General features: G+C 41.5%; 1 protein-coding gene across 3 annotated transcripts in view; it reads right to left on the reverse strand.

Moving 5' to 3' along the window:
• The window catches only part of DVL1 (dishevelled segment polarity protein 1), a 99,748-nt gene that overhangs the window by 56,108 nt on the left and 19,460 nt on the right, over window positions 1–24,180 (reverse strand). For 2 of the 3 annotated variants that reach the window (XM_059829922.1, XM_059829921.1), the window contains exon 2: window positions 5,574–5,643. In XM_059829922.1, the coding sequence (XP_059685905.1) occupies window positions 5,574–5,643 (70 nt within the window). Of the gene's footprint in view, window positions 1–5,573; window positions 5,644–16,223; window positions 16,238–24,180 lie in introns of those variants that run through there. The other variant, XM_059829924.1, reaches the window with a different exon arrangement.

A 24,180-nucleotide genomic window follows, 5' to 3' on the forward strand; every position in this document is an offset into this window, starting at 1 on the left:
TTCAGCAGAGTGAACAGAAGCCCTCGTCAACATCATCTGCACAAGGTGCACTATATGATCTCTGAGAAGAGAGCTCTAAACTGAACCCAAACTAGTGGGATATGCCTGTAAATTTGGAAACAAGCTGCTGGGTAGGAAGGGAGGAAAGAGACTAAGTCTTTTGAAGCAATCTCTCTATCCATACTACCTGCAACAATCTGTGCTGCCTCTGCCGCAGCTGAAATAGATGGGTTTATAATGCATTATGTCATCTGCTGCTGAGCAACAGAGTCTGTGAAGAGCCAACGTTGGTATAGCACTCACAAAAGGCTCTACAGTACTAATTCTCTGAAACAATTAATTTAAGCCACACATCTACATTTTGCTTTTAGGTCTTTGCAATAGCACCATTCCCACTACTAGAGACTTGGCTATGGAGTCAGACCAAACTGATTCTTGTGTGTTAAGTTCTGGGTTGGCATTAAGAAGAAAAACTATTTCACTATTTATCATCGAACTAATGCTGTGTCACCTAAGGAAGAAAGGCATATTGAACTCATTCTTCTCCTAAAGAAAAGACATAAAAACCGAAGGAGAGATTGTGTTCTGACTTGGGAAAACGAAATTTGTCTTTATATTGCCTATTAAAGGCAGATGAGAAACTGCCTTAGTCTTACCATTAAAGAGGGTGATGCAAGTATCAGAAAAGCTACAGAAAAAGCAGAACTGGACACCGCACTTCAGATATGTCCTCACTAGTGCTGACTAGAGGGGAAGGATTACCTCTGTCAAACTGCTGGCAATGCCCTTCCTGATGCAGCCCAGGATGCTGCTGCCCATTGCCGGCTCACAGTCAACTTGCTGTCCACCAGGACCCCCATTTAAAGGTTCAAGAAAATAAAATGTTATGTTTTTTAAAAAGCTACTTTCAACTTAGACTTGCCCATACATTAATTTTAAAAAACTGGCAAGAAGGAAGGTTTTAAGATTAAGTAATCGGACTATGAGATATCTGCTGCCAGTTGCGGAAGACCTTCTACATCACCTCGAAGGGAAAGAAAAAACCCACGTAAAAAACTTCTGTGTCTCAATTCCCACCCATAATGTGGAAAAAGCAAATAGTTGTGACATACAAAGAAAATACAAGATTGAGGTCTCTGGATCAACAACCATGTCTCCCACCATGCACACGTACAGTGCACAGCACAAGGAGAAAGAAAGGAGTGGAGACATTGATCTCGGTTGCAGCCTCCAACCAAAACTTTAATATAAAAAATAGGAATGGGTGGGAAGATTTGAAACAAGGTACAAATCCTTGGAGCAAGGATTCTGCATTCTTCTACATTTGGAAAGCAGCCAGCAACCTATACTGGAAGAGGAATCACAATAAATTGAATTCGTTCTTAAAATGCATTTCAGAAATTGTAATGTTTCTCTGAAATTAAAATAGTAACAGCCACAGAATTAAAAAAAACATTTAACTCGTCTGTGTGTGTGTGTGTGTATATATATATTTTATTTTCTGACCTTACTGTTCTTTATATTCTCCTGTTTTTCAGCTGGAAAACAGAAAAGGCATATATTTTCATTTTTCATATTATTCAAGAAGCTGGGGAAAGAATTTACCTCTCAACTTGAAATCAAATGCCCTTGGGTTTTTGGTTGGGAGAGGGAAGGAGGAAGAGTTTAAAGAATTGGGATGTAAAGGGGAATGAAATAATCCACATCCTTATTCATGTGGAATAGTTTGGGGTTGGGGGGTTGTTTTTGCTTAAACTCCAAGAACGCTGGCCTTTGTTGGAACAACCTGAGTCGTATTTTGCTGTACAGAAGAGCCGGAATAGTGTATATAAGTTCAGAATGAATCATCGGTGTATTGAATCACCAATGCAAAAGATACATTCTTTAACTAGACTGCATAAATAAAAACAAACACTACCATGCTCCTGAACGCATTGGGAAGAAAAGACACAGTTCAGGGATGCAGAAGTCAATCCAAGTATCAGCCTGTTGTTTGAATTAATATTTATCAGTTCAGCAGCATGGGAGAAAGGGGAAGAAACAGGGAGGGAATGACACTGAGGGGCAAATACAGTGCAAGTGTTATATACTAAGAAGGAGGAAAGGGGTTCTCAAGATTAATTTGCTCTCCTGATAAGAGCTACTATTCATTTCTACCCCCTTGCTTTTAAAACAGATGCTGCTGTCACGCTATGGCAACATAAATGACATCTTCATAGCCTTTTTTTATCCGAAGCTTTTGGGATGCTCTCTTCAGCTTGTTAATTACACATGAAATCCCTTTTTGTACAATCTATCCCATACTGTCGGAACACCATGCTATAGCCCACAGTAATCCTTGGACTGAAGACAAAAACAGCACCACCAACTTTCACAGCTCAAGCGTACCCTGAAAGTAGCATATTCAGCAGCATTGAGCCCTTCAGCCATCTCCAGCCCCTCAAAGAAAAAAGGACCTCATATCACACCAGTGGCCATTTGCACATGTGTTCAGCCATGACTTGGAGAAGTTAACACTATCGTATGCTCAGCTCCCACTCAAGAATGGACATAAGCCAACAACCTCATTAAGAACGAACATTGCACTGTGTCCCACAGCACCCTAGGTGGACCATCTCTCAAAGACCATGGTTGGTTGGTTGTTTCAACATTAATTTTACTCTCTAATGCCAGTGATTTTATTCTAGAGAATGAATATTTCTTTTGACAACCAATTTACTCCTCCATGGAGCAAAACACATGGGGATCTTCCCTTCTTTGTGAAGGCAAGTAGACAAATCCCTGTTGTGTTCACTTCTTTCCCTTCAGCGCTGCCCAGCAGCGCAGGTTTCAATCAGCGTAACTTTGCCTTGAAACACCCATCAATTTTCAAACCAAAGCGTCTAGTTGCCTAACACCCACTGCCGGGTGGAAATACATGGCTAAGTTCTATGAACAGCTTTGAAAGTCACACTGGTTATTAGTCAGCTATTGCTGCTGGGTCAAAAGGTTGGAGCACAAAGGCCAAAAACAAGGTACGGAGGTCCTATGAAAAAAAGCAGCTTTTCCTTCTGAATGCATTTCCCACTGACAAAACAGCTAACTTTCAAGAAAGTACAGACTTAAGGGAGAACATTCCCCCAGTTTTTAAGATCTCAGTTTAATACAAAATCTAGTAAGTGCTTAATATCCTGTATGCATTTGGGTACGTAGGAAGACTAAAGGTAAGTTCATGCATTAGAAAGCTATGTGCTCTGCTTGCCTAATACTAAGAACCTGTTGGGGCTACACAGTTGCCAGAGTCTGAGTGCCTTAAAATTGAAAGCCATCAATAGAGCAGAAAGAAGTGCTAATATTGTATGATACAGCTGAGCTCAATTCAGCTGCCAGCCCTTGCCCTCACATGAGCAACGTTTTCAGCTGCTTGGAACCCAGCAGGGGCTGTACTTGAGGAACCACAAGGCATTGTTACTTAAGAACAATCTCCCAATCAAACTGATGTTTAAAAGATACATTGCACTTTCCTTACACAATAATAAAACGCGCACATGCACTCTACTGCGGGCAACAGCATGCAATTGATACTGTATTTGATTTTATAGTGAAAGCACACGTAAACCTGTCTACAAGAAGCCAGGCTTAGAAACTTTAAGCTACCCAGCACAATTACATGCAAGGCCCAGACAGATTTCCTTATCCTGTGTATCTTCAGTGACTGGGACACTGAAATATTTTACTTTATTATTTTACTTTACTGAAATCTTCAACTCCTAAAATCAGCATAGGACTGGAGAAATAGATGGAGACATGGCAGTTCATTCCAGCTGAGAATCCCAAGTAGCCCCAGTTGTCCTAACTGTGCAGTTGGAAAAAACCTCTTGTAAACTTACTTTACTATTACTATTTTCTTGCTTATCTTCATCCCACCAGACATAGGAATAATGTGCAAACATATATCCAAACAAATATCCAATGCCGAAAGGCTGTCCAACGTCTCTAGTTACTTCAGCAGAGCTCTCGTATCATGGCACTATGATTTCTAATCCTATTTGCATCACTTGTTGAAGCCAAGGCCTTAACAAAAAATCATTTCACAGTCAAGTCAAACTTGAGTTTTGGGGAAAACCGACAATTCTTCTTGTCCACTATTGTGTTCCCGGTACCCAAGATTGTAAGGTTGGCCTGAAAGAGGATATTAAAATCACAGACTATGTCCCAAATGCTTTTTTGCTGTTAAAATCTAAAATACTAGTGCCCTCTTTTCTGCCTAAAGGTGCAAAACCACTCTAGTCAACCTTGACAGTGGTAAACCTCCTATCCCCAGGTGGAGAAATGTGTTCATGAAATGGCCAAACACCAAATTTATCTGTGCCCCAAACATAATCTGAAGGTGGGAATTACTATATTTCATACAGTAACCCTGGGGAGCAACAGACTTTTATTGCTTCTCCATTAAGTAGATCATAACGTGGCTAAAGAATGAGGCATGTGGAGAAGCGACCAATATTACAGTAACAACACAGATTGTATGCTGCTGTTCAGCACTCAGCTCAGCATGGAGTGCAGGTCACCTGTTCATTAAATGGGAAGCAACCCAAAGGGTTGTGTAACACTTAGGAGATAGTAATTAATAACTACAGTTAGGTGACAAACAAATATCATGGCATATTGGAGAAATTAACACATTAAAAACAGACAAGAAAGAATAAGGGAGATGTGATCTGCTGAGCAGCACAGTAACTGGGATGAACAGATGGATCAGTGACTTCCTCTATAACTGGACAAATTACTTACAGCCCAAATTCCTCTGCCCTGCTTATTTTTCCAAGGCTATAAATTTTTGTGTCTTCTTACTGAATGCATGCACAATGTTTAGCTCAGAGATTTAAACCTCATTTAAACCTTCCAGGCACTACCACAATACTGATACATTGAAATTAAAATAACATAACCAAAATCCCCTAGAACATCACGTTTAGCTGTTTTTGAATAAGTTGTTTTGGCTATTTAGTGACAGTATTAAAACTCAATGATTCGGCAGAACTCTGACTATTAACTGTGTAACACAGACAAAAATGTGCTTCCACTCTCGTAGGGACAGCAAGCTGGCTGTTAGACTTAACCCTATGTTGTGGGGCAATTTTTAATTATTTTTTTTTAAACAAGGATTCGAGCTTGGCTCTTACTGGTTTCAACAAAAGTTAAGGAAGTAAGTGTTTTTAGAAACCTAGCCTTATTTTGTGAGGCTTTACAGCATTATTTCAGAGCCCTCCATCAGATTCAGTAATACTTAGGAGGCGAGGAAGAGAGACAACAGTGGGAAAGAAAAGACGACACAACACGTTACTAACATTAAAGGTTTCATGTTTAAACCACCCTTTCAGCCCTGCACACCTTTGAGGACTTGACTCTAATTTTTAAAATAGATTACTTAATAACAGGATGTTACAGATAAAATGAAAAACTAAGCCTTCGCTTCCATGTAATCTGAGATTCAAGACACTTCTAAAAATCAGGATCCACGTACCAACTACCCTGCTACTGTGCCCACTGTATCAAACAACATATGCATACAAACACGTGAGCCAACATACCCAGGACACCACTCTTCCATTGAAGCAAGGTAGCTTTGCATTGTCATCTGAGATCTCCTCCTTTACCACCCTGGAAAAAAAAAAAAAACAAACAATAGGAAGAAAATCAAGGGTTTGAAATTACATCAGATCAGAAGGGAAAGTGGTTTTCTTAAATGGTCCAGGAAAAATACAAAGTTTTACTAAAATGTTGGTATCAGCAAGTCTTCTATGTTAAAAGAATATGTGACTATTAGAACAAAGGAAGCACGTAAAAACAAAGGGTAGAATAGTACCTTTGCAGACAACCATCCCAAACTGGTAGGGACAAAAGTAATTACAAGCATTTTTCCCACTTCGGAGTCTTCCATCTCACCACAATTTTTAAAGATCTGGCGGTGATTAAAATCCCACTGTGCTGTGTGGTCTCTGTGTCCAAGATGACAGATCGCAAGTTAAGGCCACTAGGTCAGCAAAGAAAGCACTATTACCTCAATCTCCTAGGCTGGCTTTGGAGCCTAAACACAGCACCTTCCCCCCAAGGCACTGAAGGAGTTGTGGTCAAGCTTCATATTGAACCCTCATCTCCTCTACATCAGACAAGCGTCTCAACCTTCTCCAGCAAGCCAAGCTCTCTTCCCACTCTCGCTAGCCACACACCCCTCTTGCTCCCTACGCCTCCCTCCTTTCACTCCAAGATGGTTTCGAAATGCTCAGCGAGGCTGAGGCCTGGCCCCGGCAGGGACAGAGCTGACACGGTCAAATACAGAGGGGCAGCTGTGGCTTTGAGTTCCCTCCCCTGGCCCATTCCTTTTTAAACAGATGCAATGCCACTACAGCGCTCAGCTAGGAGCCATTCTGAAGGCTTCTTGATAAAAAGCTTAATCCGGAACTCCAACCCTTATAATTAAGGAGAATAAAATCAGCAAGTTGTTTTACTAACATAAGAGCTTTCATAAGGTTTCCAATTCTGCAGACACTGTGACTCAGTATCTCCGAATCAGCATTTGTTTCAACGGTTTAAGACTGGTCATAGCCAAATATAAATGACACAACTACTGAGAAAACAGAAATGCTCTCATTTCATTAGACTTAATTCCAAGCTTCCAATTCAGCAGCAGCTGAAGTTACTTCAGACGTTTCTGTTCTTCTAACTATCACAGTAGCCAACATGGCCCCCATTTAACAACCTCGTATTCATTAAATTAGCCAGTCATAACCACATATATATATATTTATAGCTACAAAAAGATATTCTGAATTCTTCAGACAATTCAGTGCTCACTCGTCCTCTTAGAAAGGAAAGTAATCACCTTTTAAGTCAGCAAGATCTTTATCAGGTCTGCTGGAGGCAAAGTGAGCCTCCAGTCCCCCTGTACCTCCTGGACTAAGTAGCCTGCACAGCTGGACGCACTCTAGAAGGCCTCTCCAAATCCCATCCGAGATCTGGAAACAAGGGCGCTGTTGACTACACCAGTCACTTCCTTTGGATTCATCCAGATGACAAGAGCAGGTTCAAAACCAACCAGCGGTTCGGTACTGCTGGGAGTAATTAGTTACTGCCTTGAAGCACTCTTCGCAACAAGCCCCCAGTGAGCCAGCTTCTAACTCTACAAACCAATTACAAATGTCATCTTTCAGCAGGGCACTTTAAACCATATTTTTTAGGACTGCTGCTTTAAGCTGGAGAGTTTCAATTTAAAGCAGCAAAAATTAAGAAAACCCTGCATTTGCATCAGCTTCCTTAAGAAATCTCCCTCATTTATACAAGGCCATGATCTCTCAGAAAGTGGTTTTTTCTTTAGAGAAGAAGTAGACATTGCTGGTGGCTTCTGAAGAGACCGTCTCATGAGAAATTTTAAAAGAATCACCGTTTCAGAGACCAGTCTGAGTGCTGCTTCAGTTTCAGCGTGTGCTTTACTACTTAATTTAAAATCAGAACCATTGAACTCTGCTAATTCTGAAATCCTGACTATGGGATTTGGTAAAACAGCCGGGCTGCTTCATTGTTACACGTCAGTAGTTTCAGTGTAAGAGGATGCAGCTCCAAATCAGTGCTATGATGGATTCTCTCTTGTTGACGATGATCCACAAGACAGGACAGAAATGGTCCATGTTATCTATTACAACACCTCGGTCTGGTTATCTCTAGTAAGGAGATACAGATGAAATGCAGGGCAGTTAGCTCCCCATTTGGTTTCTCTGATTAAGGGCAAGAATAATATTGCTCTTCAAAACAGGAGCCCACAGAGTCACCATTATACAGGACTCTCTTCTCATCCCCTCACTCCCCCAAGAGGACATGAATCACTTCTGCCTAGAAAGCAGACCTTAAGGACAAGCTTCCTTTCAGGCCTTTTTTTTTGGTTTTTTTTTAATCTGCAAATTGGAGCAAACTCTAAACCCAGCATCTGGCAGAAGCAAGGCAGCCCCAGGCAGGGCAGCATAGAGAATCCCACACGATACCACACACCCTGTACAGCAATTATTGAAACCTGAAGCCCTGTGCAAACATCTCTTCAAATGCTACTGCTGCCTTCCTTGTAGCAAGATTCTTGTAGATTCTTCTAATCCGACAAGCAAGGGCTCAAATAGGGCTGAAATGCAAGCATTCAAATGCAGGACTTGTCAAATTCCCGTTTCAGGCAGCCTCATGTACAGAAATACTGCCACACAACACAGCAAGCTTGCGGGACATTCCAATCCATTTTAGCCTCTTATTTCAAAAGAGAAGTAGTCCAGGACAGAGTTTACCTTAACTCACTTAATCCATAGTACTCTATTTATCAGAGTTACAGGAATAGCATCAACGTTCACAAGCTCATGGCCTCCTTTAAATGCAGAGCTCTCCTCTTCCATTTCTGCCTAGATCCAAATAAACGAAGGCTGTATGACAGCCAAGACCAACAGAGTACTTCAGCTAAGTCCTGGGAGTCACTTGTCCGAGAGTTTGTTCCATGATTCTGAAGAGCTAGGGATATTCACAAAGGTGGCTGCCAGGTCAGGGAGAATTGGCTGGGGTTTTTGTTGGGTTTTGGGTTTCTTTAATACACAGCTTGAAGGACCTGAGCTAGCTAATAGAAAGTCACTCAACTGCAAAAACACCCAATTTGCTCTTAAATATATGGCTTTACTACCACATATCAATGTCAATACTCAAGACATTCTTTTTGTTACCTAAGGGCTCCAACCAAAATTGGGACTCTTTTGAACACGGCACTGTACAAACACACAGGAAAGCTCTTCAGAGTGGGGGCTGTCTAGATACGGGCAGAGAGGAGATAACGGTGGCATGTTTATACCAAGTCAAACAGTAGATTCATAGCAGAAACAGATTTCTGGCCTCAAGTCCCTACACAGGAGAACAGGGACAATTTGGTTCTGACAATCTCTAAGCTTTAGAAAAGCCAAGCTGAAGTCTAGTCAAACTCAATATAAATTTGTGGTTCCACAACCACATTTTCCTTTATTTATGTTTTTGTCTTTCTTGTTGCTGTGTAAAAAACCCACAATAGCCACAAAGCAACTGACTATGCATGAAACAGTGTTATATTATGAGGGGGGAAAAACTGGTTAGGAAGAAGAGAAGAGAGGAGAGGAGAGCAAATGGACAAAGAGTTTCTTTCCATCTTACTTTTGGAAAATTAGGAATAAATAACACGACCACTAATACCTGCATTTGCACATTTTAATCCATTTTTTAAGGAGGAATGAACATTCTCTTCTTTCTCCACCTTTATTTGCATTGTTAATAGCTAGCAGTACAATATTAGGAAGTCTTTACCCCTTTCCTATTATTGGAAAGAAAAAGATTTTAAAATGTTCATTTAACTCCTAATGCATCTGTCCTCCCTTCACCTTTTGGGAAGAGGAAACAGATCATATGATTTCATTATTGTTTTTAGTCATTTACACCTAGACTCTAAAAAGACAATTAAGAGTAAACGCCATTGAAATCAACAGATACTCAGTGCTTCAAAAACCTTTAACGATTCAGAAGCTCTCAGACCTGTAATTCTGGAGCTGCAAACTCTGTGTGCAGACAGAGGATTTCAACATTTGCGTGGATCTCCAGCCCCAATGAACTGACTCGAATTCAGACATAATCTCTTGCGTTTCACAGAGTCCTGGAGAGAACACTCACTCAGCAGAGATCCAATTGCAGAATCAACAAATAAAGATGCTGCAATAATTTTATCCTGACAGCTGTATGTTTTAAATGACAGTATCTTCCCCCACCCCCCCACCCGCCGCCAAGGAAATGCCACTTACTGCATCCCAGAAATCATATGCAGAAGTTCTGCACCAAGCTCTAAGGTTTAGGCAAAAAGTCAAGCACTAAAACCATACTGATTGTGAGGTTCTCTCCAGAGAAAAGGCTTGGAGGTCCTTCTAAAATTGACACATACAGTGGCAGTCAGGATATCCCTGCAATACTGCACAGACCTGTTCAGTTATCCTCGTGATGGAAAACGAGCACACTGAGGTCACCACTTGCAAAACAACGCACTCTATCACAGCATTAGCCTTCTGCTGCAGCTAAAGGGAACAACTTCCAGATCTGTTGCAACTTGAACTACTAAATATAGCCTTGAGCTACGAGGCAAGAGAATGACAGACTGTAATTCCCAGCCTGCTTTGGGTAGCAATCAACAGTGCCAAGAACATCAAAGACAGCAACAGCCACTAATTTCAAATATCACCGTTTTACAAATCATTATTTGGTGAAGAGGCAGCTCCTTTCAATTCTCAGGAAGAAGCAGCAATGGAAAGAAGGCAAGAAAGGAATATGAATGGTTGCAGCCATATGCTTCAATCTGAGGACAACTTTGTATTCAAGACGACATCTTTTCCTCTACAAGAACTTAGAAGCAAGGGCAGAGGGAGACCCATGACGTTGCCTGCTTCTGTAACACACACGGTCCATTAGGAACTAATGTACACAGCAGCTTAAGACCAGGGTGGATAAATCCCCTAAGTAATGGGTTCACAACCTAGACCCAATCCAAGCTAGCATGGCAAGGAAGAAGAGGTGATGCATTTGATCTGCCAGAGACCCCCTACTGAGGTGAAGAAAAGTCTATTGGTATTGGATGTGGTCCACTGTGGAGATACGACACCAGTGCTCTCAAACACAATCATTAACGGACTTTCTGTTTGATAATAAGAACAAAGACCATCTGATACCAAGAAACACATCCCCTGCTCTCATAGAGTTAAAGCTTCCCTTCAGAAGAGGGGTATTTGTCTTCCTAGGTCACATCCTGCCTCCTGACAACACTGCGCCTCTGTAATTGCTGGCAAGGTTGGAACACGTGTAGTCTCTATACCAGCACACACAATCTTCCGCTTAACCTAGGTTAGGAGCCACTCTGGGTCAGAGAGAAGAGAGCAAATAAACACCTATCCACAAAGCCATTTACAAAGCTACCACTCAATGAACACCAAACGGTAACAGAACAAACCAGTCATTTCCAGATAACTTGGGTCACAATACCTCCCAGTAGCAGGTCTACCCCATATTGTCCTGCTGTGTTCCAGCTGTACATGATTCTCCTTTGCAAAGGGGAGGGAGGGGAGACTCTGCCAGCACACCAACATATCTTGACGCACAAGATATTAGATCCTTTAGTTCATCCTTCAAATGCATCTACCAGGTAAAAGAAGAACACAGGGGAACAACTCACCCAAGGTCACACAGTACATCAGTGGCAGATCATGAAAAAGACCCCACACTCTTGAATACCCCCAAGCACCTGCTCTACACTGTCAGCAAGCTCCCCCCTACCAAATCTCACATCAATACAGTCTTCACTCAGAAAGAGTATGTGCAAAAAAGGGTGTGGATGTGTGGGGAAGGGGAGGAGGGAACAGTTCTCAGAAGCTCACATCCTCTGCTTTATTTGACTTAGAGGAGATGTAAGAACTAATTACTAACTGAAACAATCACTGCTGGTAACAGCCCCTCCTTCCTCTCGCTTCCTGGAATTGTGTCTGGATCCTCTGACTTTGCTACCACCCTACTCTGCACAAATAGGTATTCCTGCATTGACTAAACCTAGTCTTGTTCACCCTCTCACACCTCACCTGTTTCTATGGTAGGTTTAGACTCCCGGTTACCCTCCCAGTATCCTGACTTCTTGTCTTCCTCCAAAGAGGATTTTAGCCCAAAGACCAAGGATTGTTTAGGCTTACCCTCACTCTCATCCCTCTGCCAAGCTGTTTGCTGCCTCAGAACATATGCTGACTCCGTATTAAGAATACCAAATGAACCCCACAAACCTCTAATGGCTCTCTGATTCATAAGCATTTAGGCAATTGGATATTAAACACTGGGTTTGATAGTGTTGCATACACTTGCATTTTGATTGCATCATGTACGCTCGTGAGAGACTTAATCTCCAGAATTAGCTAGATGATTTTTTCTTTCTACTCAGAAAAATGAGGTTAAGAAGGAAATTCTCCTTTGCTTGATTCACCAGTTGCAGGCCTAATCCTCCAAGGCCACACATGTGGGAAATGCACGGTTGAGACAGCAGTGGCCCCTACAGATTCATTCTAGGTTAATGTGTACCATGCCACAAAGTGGGCATCCTAATATACTTTACCATCAGATTAATCCCGTCTCGTCACTGTGACCATAATCAAGTCTTTTCTTAACTCCTTCTTACTGTCTTTTACTGATGGGAGAAGGGGGATAGAAGCTTCATTCATTACTTTTTATAACTTGCTTGGAGATCCTTAGAGAGAAGGCGAAGTAATTAAGCCATTTGTCCTACACATATCTTCAATGACCCCTGTCACCACAAAGGCAGGTAAGAGATCATTCAGATGTTAGTTTTGATTCATAGAATCATGTAGGTTGGAACAGAAACCCAGGAGTCATCTAGTCCGGCCGCCTGCTCACAGCGGGTTTAGGTTGCTCAGGGCCGTGTCCAGTCGAGTTTTGAGTATCTCCAAGGATGGAGGTTCCACAACCTCTTTGGGCAACTTGATTCTACTTACGAAGCAGCAGTTTTTCAAGAAGCTGTTTAAGTTAGTAAAAACGTAAGTAATCATAAATCCAGATCTGCAATGAGTTAATACTAAGGGAAGCTATTCGTAAGATTCCACTAACCCTGTGGCAGATCCTAAGCTCACTCAAAAGCAACTTTTGCTTTGGAAGCTCCCAACTTCTAATGTGATTTGATAGATATTTGCACATTGGACTAGCAGTCAGAACTACAGTAGTAGTATTACACTCCACTGATGCTAGCCAGCTGCTTCACAGAAACTCTCTGACTTCACTAGCCATAAAAAAAATATTTTTTAAAGCTCTTCAAGAAGAAGCCCTTTCTGAAAAACATCCAGACTTGTCAAACTACCCCCTGCATCTTGCTTGGCAATATCAGGCCAAACTTCCATGAAGAATATAAACATCTCTGAAGATCAGACTGTTTACTACAGTACAAAAGCTAATGACAGAGGACAGCCGTTTTTAGGAAAACCTAAGTAAAATAAACAAACACATGCAGTTCCTTTAAGGACAGCTTAATTTGCCGAATGCACACAGCAAACCCAGCAGCAAACAGCTGACATGCACAGAAAGAAAAAAACCTCTCGCCCTTCTGCTCACATGACAAATTGCAACTACTCAACCGGAATCCAAGGCTGCAGCTCTAAAAATAGTCTTTCTGAAGCTGATTAACATTTCAGTTTGAATATTTAATGCAGAATTAAAACTTTAGGCTTTTTGTAGCTGAGGTCGCAACACAGAGAGCCTTTAGCCACCCTTCCAAATCAGAGAAATAAATGAAAATAAAGCCACCCACTGAATTTACCGGTGAGGCTTGGCTAGGATATGTTTATTCTGGAAATAAGAAAGAGGAGAGGAGAAGAGAAATCTTTTAGCCGAGCAGATAAACACCATAATGCAGTGCAGCATAGAAGGGCTCTGCTCAACACAAAAGATCTGCAGCCTTCTGTGATGCATGAAAAGCCTTAGATCTTGTCTGCACCCCACTGAGCTAGTGAGCAGGAAACGGTGTTGCAGTGATCTGAGGCAGACCTACGGTGCTTCCCTACAGCAGGCTCATGCCAATCACTCCTCAAAATACCACAGAGCCAGAGTGGAACCAGCGTTCTCCTTTTTAGGCTGTTATTCATAATCAACACTAGCAATGCTTTGCTTTCCCATATATGCACTTTTGTTTGCCAACTCCCACATAAACCTGTCAAAAATGAATATGAACACGCTACCCACAATGATGATATAAATGACACACCCAACCGTGGAGCAAAACCCTCTTCAAAACACTCTTCAAACAAAGATATCTAGCTTCAACGCACGCGAGAGCTCTTAGCCTAACAAAACAGCTGAGTAGTAGCTCTGCATGATCTGCAGAGGCTCAGCTACACAAGTTCAACATCCCTTCTGCATAAAGCCATTTACTAAAGTCAGCTCTTGTGACAGCACTCCCCAGCTTGAGGTTAATGTCCTGTCCTTCCACCACGCACACTAACTCCTTCTTATAGATTCTGTAGAAATTGTAGCAAGAAACTGTACAATGGGTGTTAGGGAAGTCACCTCTTCCTGCACTAAGACAAATGCATTAAGAAACACTCTCTTTTCCTTCATTTATGTAATCAGCTGCTCCTCTCTGTCTCATGTTATTCTTAACACATTTAGAAATCTAAACACACAGTCTTAGTGAATCTGCCTGCAATTAACAGTTAATGCATTCATATACTTACACATCAGTTATCCTCTGCCACATCTGATCTTCATCACCACACTAAACACTTTTACCCACATAACCGCCTCTTCCTTGTTTTCTCCACTCCACCTTTATTCCTGGAGGCACATCCAGCAGTTTGTCATGCCAGCCTTCTAGAACAGTAGGGATAATTTATCATCTTTCAGAAGAACTGCAGGATACTGGAAAAGTTTTGGCACTCAGGTTCTATACCAGATACTGACGTACGCTTAAGTACATGAATGAACTAAGAACTACTGCATTCCCTAGGAGAGAATCGGCCTGAATCTGCCCTTCCTTTCAAGCATAAAGCTTCACTTTTTATAGCAATGAGTTGGGACTGAAGGATCATTACATTTGTTTAGGCTCCACTCTGGTACCAACCCACTGTATGACCCTGAGGAGGTCATTTGGCCTAGTACACTCCCTCTTCCTACAAGAAAATTACGGAACCTTCACATTTGTAAGTTCCTTGACAACTATTTAAGACAGATATTCGAGCACCAGAAGGTCTCATTACTTGGTTAGAGAAGTCCAGAGTTCTGCTTAAGCAAGATCTCTGCACATGAATCCAGAAAGACCAATGGGAGCATGTGAGGGAGGGAGGAAAGCAGAGATTACTCGCTTTACAGCTGCCTCGACTGTGAACAGGGGAATTCTGATCTACAGCAATCCAGTTTAGCCATCTGCATCACACTCAAAGCACTTTTAAAGGCCTATCAGTCATTACCAAGTGCAACAGGCTGACACAGTGACTCATACTAAAAGGTTCCACGTGTTTTGAACCAACTGGTACTTGGGCTCCCAGCCCAGATCTGTCTCATCCTTCCATTTCAGTCAAGTGCAGCACAGCCCAACTTGTGCTAGGCTACAGACCCTTGCCAGAACTTCTGCCCATTGTCTCGAAAGGGTCTCCAAATATAGTGCACTTTGTAGCATCTATGAGGAATGGCTTCCAATTAAGTATTTTAAAATATTTATGACTGACTATTAAAGAGCAATGGCATAGAGGAAATACTATTTGCTTCTCTGCTCCTTAATTAACAGTATTTCAGTGGTTGTGCAGATGCTCAAGGTGTGAAAATCCCACTAAAATACAAGCATTTATGGCATTATAAGTTGATATCTATAGAAATTAGTCTATTTTGATTTTAGCACTGATAGCCCCAATCATGCATAGTGTTATCCTCCACTCCACGATCAGCTAACCTAGCGGAAAAAAGGATACTCTTAATTATGTGCACAGAGAAGCCAAGCAAACGGTTGACTTCAGAGTCCTAAGACCTTACCATTTGTTTTCATCAATACCATCCAGTCCCTCGGAAAGGGTTTGGAGTAAAACTGGCCAACTGTCCCTAACAAGCAAAGCACTTTAGCTCCACTGACAGACTTCTGTCTTTTCTATAATTTCCCTTTTTTCTCTACCCCCATATTATTTAGTAAATTATTTATGTGACTATATTACAATCTCACAGGTGTTAATGAATCTATTCTTGCAACTGTCCCAAGGGACAGACACATATCATCATCTCTGCCGTAAAGACAAGGAAGTCACAATACAAAGGGAGAGGTCAGCATAATTATGACCTGAACCCAGAGTTCCAAGTCCCTGTCCAATGTCTTAGTTACAAAACAATAAATATTAACAAGCTCCCATAAAATTAAATAGTTCTTGAAAACAACCTAGGAAAAACACTGTAAAAGAGAGGCTACTGCCAGCAGCAAGTTGGTTGTGGAATGCCCATTTGAAACAGCTGGCTCTGATTTGGCTTTCCCCAGGGTGCAATTATCTTCAGAACTCCAGAGCAGGACACTCTCAAAATAGCGCTCAGAGATGACATTCACACAAAGTCAAGGCAGAGATGCAGCCTGTTGAAAATCTAAGCCTCTGCAGGCTGAAGTCAGGTCACAACCTTGCACACTGAGAGCTACATACCAATTCATTGAGATGTTGCGGTTTCTGATACACAGCCCAAGTGCCATTCTCCAAGCCAGTTCTGAAGCTGAGAATTGAAAGGAGGTTCATGATGCTTTTAGCTGATCATCAACCACTCTCAGCCCCACTGATAAAAAGAGCAAGAGAGGCTGCACAACTTGTAAATTTATTGACCACTCCACCTACCATATACTACCAACAAAATCTCTATTTTTGTGCAAAGGGAATGCTGATTTTGGTAATATAGCCTGCCTCAGCACAAACTGACTCTAATAGTATGTCTTTTTACTTATGCTTCCAGTCCTTTCAAAGTTACTTAGGAAGCATTAAGAGCTCCATGAATGCCCAAGATTTCACATCATCCCGAAGGATGTTTTCGGATAATGTAACTTTAATTCATCAACATGCAAAAAGCATCACTTTGCAGCCACTATTCTTGGACCTCTAGCCAGAAGTGTGGATGCCTCAGCTTAAGCCTGAAATTCATCCACTCAATATCAAAATGGACAAAGAAGCATTTCAAGGTACTAAACCCAAGTTAGTTTTAACACAGCTAGCTCAAGCAGTGACAACAGCAGTAATGTAGTTACACAAGCTTCATTACAGTCCACAGATTGCACTAGGGACTCCAATACTTCCTCTGGCTGCCAGACCACACTTAAGCCCACGCTGCCACAAATTATTTCAAGGGCTTCCCACACTAACAGGATTTAAATTAAGACAGATACACTCTTCGCTATCACGCATCCTCAACGGCATGCAGACAACCCATGGCTCGTACCTATAGAAAACTCTTCTCTAACAGTCAAGCAGAAAGGGCGGTCTGAACACGCTGAATGATGAGAGTGACAGCAGGAGACATGAAGTACAGCCAGATGCAGCAGCATACCTCTGTCACTGCTGATGACTGATTTCAGTAGCTGAATTGATGGCTGGTTACCCGGTCACCGGGTCACTCTAAGGAATCGCTGCACCCAGTGCCAATAGCTGCTGAGGTTACAAAAGTGTGCCACTCAAGCAGACGCTGAGTACAAGACATCTGACAAGTTGAGTAGCAGAAAGGACCTAGGTGGAAAGGTAACAATTTCAGAATAAGGATGGAATTATAGGACAATGCACCTACGTACACATCCAGTGGAAAGAGTCCAACAGGAATTGTGTCAGGGCACTGCAGTCCACTCATGGGTCTGAGACAATGTGTTTTCTAGCAAATGACATCCTCCAATTCCCAACACTAACATTTGAAGGTGAAACTCACTCCTGAGCCAAACACAAGCACAAACACTACATTCCACCTGACTCAGTCTTCAATGACGTATCGGCTGCATCACAGGGATGGATCTGACTCAGGCAGAGCTAACTGGCAAAGGAGGATAATTTGGAGGAAGGGCACAGTAAATACTTCAGAAGGATCTTATGAAAATATTCTGAGCGATATCCAGACCATTGTGTCATAGGTCCTTTTCCAAAATCCCAGAAGGCTACTATGCAACAACCCATTATTCTTATTCAAAATATTGACCACCAATAAGGACTGAGCCCACAGAGAGCAGATGTCTCTTATCTTTGTGTATTTGCACACACTTCACAATGGCCAAGTGCCCAGGCACTTATTTTTGCCCCAAGTTAAGACCTTGTTTCATAGGAAGATTAACGTAAATTTGCAGTAAATTGTGAGCTCTTCAGGGACTGAGTATTTTCAGCGGAAAGGCTGACATTTACATACATCCCGTTGCAGCCAGAGAAAGAAGGGACCACAAGAACAGCCGTTGTTTCTCTGCAACCGAAAGAACATGCAGACATGACAACCCCAATACCATCACGTGTGTGCATCTATAAAAGCAAATAAATAAGGCAACTAACGCTAGACAGCATGCCGAGTTTTTGTGCTGAAGCAATGCAAAGTCACATGTTCTTACACTGCCTTCACAATTCAACAGAAAAAAACAGCTTCTCAGCTAAAGACTATTGCCAGCACACTTCATTTGCATCACCAGATGTCAAGCAACCCATTTTCAAAGGCAATACTACCAATCATGTATTGTAACCTTGTGAGTCTATTTTCTGTCCTAAAGGGAAAAATATATACATGTAAAGAAACATGTTACTTCCATGTCAGTACAATCCAATTGCTGTCACTGATAATGCTGGCATGATCACACACAAACCAGAGCATTCTACTCAACTATCTTTCCACTACAATTATTCTAGCATTAGTGGCACCAGCACGATCTCACAGCACGTGGTAAAAAAACAGTACTTGCCCTTAAAAATGTGATCATTAGCTTTTCTTTATCATTTCTTTACTCAAACACCATTTTAAAGATAACTATGTTTTCATCTAAAAACATAGCCTCTGAATATTAATGCATGCTATAACAAAAATCCCAGATACAGTCAGGTCCTCATTTTAGAAAACCAGTAACTATGTATCTTAACTTTGCAAAAATTTAGATGTCCACCTTCAGCGTATGCCATGTTAAGGAGACAGGTGCCCATTCTGCTGATAGAAGAAGGAAGGAAAAGAAAAGATCTTCCTTTAAGAGAAGATCTTCCTTCCTCTTAATATGGAATGAAGCACCTTTCTGGAGAGGTCCACAAATGACATGCAGTGAAATTGCTCTCTGAAAGACAGCAGAAGGAGAATAAGCTGCCTGAAAATGTGTCCTCCCTCTTTGCTTTTCAGTCAGAATGACTTTCAGTCCTTCACTGTGAAAGCAAGAAATAAACAAGTTCAACACATGGCCTTAGAAAGTAGAGCATTTTTCCTAATCAACTAATTCTAGTTGATTCTAGTAAGTAACCACTGGATGGGGTAGCAACTCCAGACCTCTTATTACAACTATTCAATTCATTTTCAATAAAGGTGTCACACAACCATGACTGATATGGTTGCAGCCGCCAAACAACACAAAACAAGAAATGCTGAATATCCATGAGAGCAGCCAAGATAAGAATCAGTTCTTATTCCTCTGTGAAATGTTCCTTTTGTGCACTCTTAAAAGTACCTCATTATAATAATAAAGCTAGGTCAAAAAATAGCCACAAGTGTTAATCAATACCTCACAGAAATATTATTTACAGACAGGTTAAAATAATTGCTAACAAAGAGATGAATGCCAATCTAGACACACAAGAAACAACCATATTATCCAGCAGTGGCTAGGCTACAGTACTCCAGATACTTGGGAGAGAAAAGAAGCTATTAATAAATTTATTTCATATGGTCCCTATGCAGAAACCTCCAACACTTATTATAGATAATATCTCTCTCCCCCTAGGTTATTTGTCTAGACATATTTTAATTAAATGGCATAATTCCGGTCACTGATGTGGTGAAAATTGTTTAGTTTATTTTAATAAGGTCTTTTGGTCTACTGCAGCTTCCAGAAGTATAACTCACAGCCCATGACAAGTTTGACATATGTTGTAATGAATGTGATAGCGCCTGTTGCCTCCAGACCTATATAAAACACGGGCACAAAGGTGGAAACAACCATCTCTGTTTACCTTCAAAGCCCATGCAAAATGTCAATTCTCCCACAGAATTACACAGAAAACCCTAAAAGACCATGTGTCCTTTTTTTTGTGGGAAGCCACCGGAAGCCTTCACTAGTCAGTTCTTTGTACAAGCTTAAAAAGTGTACTGCATCATACACAGAGATCAATTCAATGCACAATTCCCAGAATCTTCATGGAGTCTCAACGGCAACCAGGAAGGGTGTAACACAAATCCATTTCACGGCTGTTTCAGCCATTCAACACATGGCCTGGACAGTCTCTGTGGACAAGGTATTTTGGAATCCAGATCACAAGATAAAAGTTATCCTTGTCTACATCCCTTCAAAGTTTAGTCTCCCATGAGGAACAACATGCAACTGGTGTAGGGGAAGCACAGGTACAGCCCTCTAACATGTCCCTGGGATAGCAACACAGCAAGACAAACTTCTAACGTAATGAAAACCTGGGTTCAGACCTCTTACATTCAGACCTAGTAACAAATTCCACCCACACTTCAACTTCAAAGTATAACTGGACCTACAAGTTTGTTTAGGCATTGAAAGAGAGATCTCCAGCTTGTCACAAAATCCCAAGTTGGATATAAATTAAGAAACAGGTAGTCTTTGGATACATGCCCTTATGGGATGGTGATCACTCTTTAAAGCTTTTCACCACAGTAAGTCAAAAATTTTTGTTTTCACCATCAGATCCAGTGGAGAAGTGAAACAAGTTCTTGATAGCAAGCACAATTCCCCAGCCCCATGTTCATGTTTAGTCAGGAGTTTGCTATTCCAAGCTACACTATAATGCATTTTACAAAAATACCTACTATTTCATTTAGAAAAATAGCAGAGTGATAGCACAAATTGCATGGAGTGATGCATTCAATATCCTTATAAAACCAAATTAAGAAAGGCATTGCTTTGAGAAAACTGAAGTCTTCCAGTAAAAGACAGCTGTCCGTATAGACATCAGTAAGCAAACCTCCCTCATGAAATGAGTGGCCCCTTCAGTTTAGAACTGGAAAACACTGGTAAGGCAGAGAGAGAGGTGGTTGTTCCATTTACTACTATACTCCTGAAGAACTATAAGCAAGCAGAAAGCTGCAGTGCTCCGGGACTCACTTTGGTACTTGATAGAGGTTTTTGAGTTCTTTATAAAGAAATATTTCAAGCTATTCTTTTCTGGTGCATCCTTACAAGAATGTATAGCAGTACTGAAGGACACAGTTTTTCCACAAAAAAAAAAAAAACCACCACCAAAACAACACTGCAACGAAAAGAACCCACAACGCTGTATTTCACCATTGTCCCAGGTGCATCACAGGCTTTCCCATCAGTTCACCAAGTCCTTGTTCCTCGTGAATACAGCAAGAAGCATTTGCCGACAGCTCTTAGGGCCATCCATTTAAAGAAAATAAAAATTAGATAGGTCTAAAACACTGAACCATTCAGCTAAGGTACCCTTCAAAAGACAGGGCGCAGGCCTGCCAAGAACTGACATGCATGCACTAAGAAATGGTGCTCCTCCAAATACTGCACTTACGTAACTATTACTTAGCAGCTGGAAAAGCACAAAGGCAGACTGTTCCAGGAGCGGCCCCTATTAACATAGGAGGTACATGCTTTTTACCTGCCTAGCCCTGCCTGTTTGGTTCCCCACCTCCCACTCTCTGAGAGTCACTTCAGCAACCTAAGAGGCTGCTCAGCGAAACAGTTCAGATAAAAGGTGTTCAGATTTTATATATCACAGGGAGAGAACTGAACCTTTTCCATATGCAAAGGGAGAGCAAGCAAAATGCAAACCCTTCATTCCAAACCTGCCCAAGCCCAAGTACATTTGACTTCTAAATGAGTATTTATAGGTTTAAGTACAGAATCCAACAGAACCTCTGCCTTAATTTACCAGTGTATTAGTGTGGAAGAGAGGGGGGAAACACAGGGCCCAATTACTTTTTTTTTTTTTTAATTTAAGCAGCATTTAAAGCCTTCTGAAATGGAAAGCAGACTCTCATTATCCTGGCACCATACAGAATGAGATAAGCCTTCTGCAGGGAAAACTATCATCTAAAACACAAGATGAAAGACTTATTGCATCTTTTTCAGCAGATGGTAAGATGAGGCAGAAAACTGTGTGGCAGGGTTGATGACCAAACTCAGGTCTTCCAAGCACTAGGTAATCACCTTAGCCACGGACAGCCTTCTGAAGAGTCTCTGTCACTCTTACGAGAATGACATTTCACCAAGAACTGAACAAGAAAAAAACCGCAAGCAACGTCCATTCAGAGGAAATTCACATTTTCAATTTATGACAAGTAGTCCCCCTCGCCTTCATTGTCTTAACTTTACAAGCTTCACCGAGAAGATTACTACAGTATTTGCAAAGTGCACTTTGACAGTCTGTTGGTTCCTTCTGGATTCAGTGATTCATTTGTCCAGACTGGAAGACACACATACACACACCCCTCTGGTTCTCTTTAGCAACTTGCGGTACTTCCTGTGGCAAAGCAGCTCTTGAGGGATCTAACAAAGCTCAAAGTTATTATCTACTTTGGCTGTGGAATGCATCACAGGGAAATCTGAATCTCCCACAGGTTTTAGATCAACAAATACCACTATGGGTAGCCGTATCTTTTAAAGGAAACATCCTGAACCTTGCAGAAGGTTTGTACGTACTGACACTGGACAGCACGCCCTAGAGATGGAGCCACGAACAACATAACTGGCAGTCTTTCTACTTTACTAATACAAGGCACGAGCCAGTATAACCTAACTCCCTAGGGAACGATGTGCATAAACACTGGAAAGCCAGCTCTTCTAGGTGCAGAGCACAGCTTCTTCACCATGCCCAAATGGTGTCTAGAATCCGTTTTGACTAGCTGCATGCACTGTGAAACGCCAGGCAGCATCACTAGGGAATGGTTGGTGAATGCATTAATCACCCCAAGAAGAACGCTGAGTTTGAAATTGGGAAGAAATTGTAAGTTCTCCCTATTACTAGAGTGGCTAGAGTTCATCATCCGTCTTTCATCAAACTCAGTATTTTCCTGCCATGGGAACTTCATAAGCCATTTGGTCTCTGACTACAAAAAGGCATGCACTGGCCCCACTTGCATAGCTGAGATTTCTACCCTCTCCCTAGAGAACCGGCAGAGCACCAGGAACAACCTTTACTGAAAACGCAGATGCGGCCAGACTGTGTGTTTGTATTAGGCTGCCTAACACTCAGCTTGGGACTCGTAGCAGGACTGCAAAAGATTTCTTCCAAATCCTATTAGAGAAGCAAAAGCTGTTTGCTGTATCAAGTTCAAACTAATGAGAAGAGCCCAAACTCATATCACAGTGTTCACAAGCACCAAAATCCTATATGCCAACTGAGCTACAATCCAGAAGTCAAAGCAGTTTTTCACAGGTCAGACTTTCAATTGACTCAACATCAACAGACCACAACACTGGAATAGGTAAAGTTTGATTTTGTTGCTGCTTCTGTTACAAACACAAAAGAGTGGCTGAACAGCTCCAACTCAACCAATCCACACCATAAATCCTGAATAGCTTCTTGAGCTTTCCAAATCCTATTTTTGCAGAAGGATACAGATAGCATCTCTCAAGAGTAAAACTCCACTTTGTCATCTCCTAATTCTGATTTCATTGAGACATACATCCTGCTCTTTGGCAGAGCCAGATAAGAAGAGACCCAATCCCAGTGGTTTTGTAATCTGTCCATTCTCCTATTACAGCTGTGTTCCTATCTTTATTCATTTTCTGTCAGAGACTTGGGAAGACCAGCAGCTCTGGAACTGCAGCAGTTGCCAATGGTTATCCAACCAACCAGAGGCTGATTTCTTAATTAGTGATCCCTGGAGTCTAAAGAGAGAAAAAGAAGCAGTTAAAAGGAGACAGCAGGGATGAGAAGGAGGGTGGGGGGGCAGCAGGGATGGGAATTAAACTTTGAAACATAGACTAGTTGTTTAAATTTGCCCAAAGACATGACGAGTACCTTATCCACAGGTAAAGGTCTCGCTGTTGCTTTTAAAACCAGTATCCAATAAGCCACCAAAAATCCTTTTAAAATTTCAGTCTGTCTGGTGGGGAAATCAGAAATACACATTAAGCAACTCTCTCTTTTACAGAATCTTAAAGAGGGCTAACAGTTTAAGACACCTTGGCAGTATCTCAGTTGTAACTTTTTCACATGGCTATTACCTTCTGACCATGTCCTGAGTCACTATTTTCAAAAGGAAATCTGTCCATAAGAAAACACAGCAACAAAAGGAGGTAGTCAGATTCTCAAAAACAGTAGTTACTTTACTTTGCCCCGGCAGACACTGTTCTCCAGCAGCACTGTGCCTCCACCCCTATAGACACAGCTTCTTTTGATAACACAGGTTTAATGAAAGTTCAGCTTTTGTATATTGCCTCCACAGAACACTTTTTGGAATGCTATCTGACATCTG

Source organism: Gavia stellata, chromosome 27, assembly GCF_030936135.1.
Source record: "Gavia stellata isolate bGavSte3 chromosome 27, bGavSte3.hap2, whole genome shotgun sequence".
NCBI lineage: Eukaryota > Metazoa > Chordata > Aves > Gaviiformes > Gaviidae > Gavia > Gavia stellata.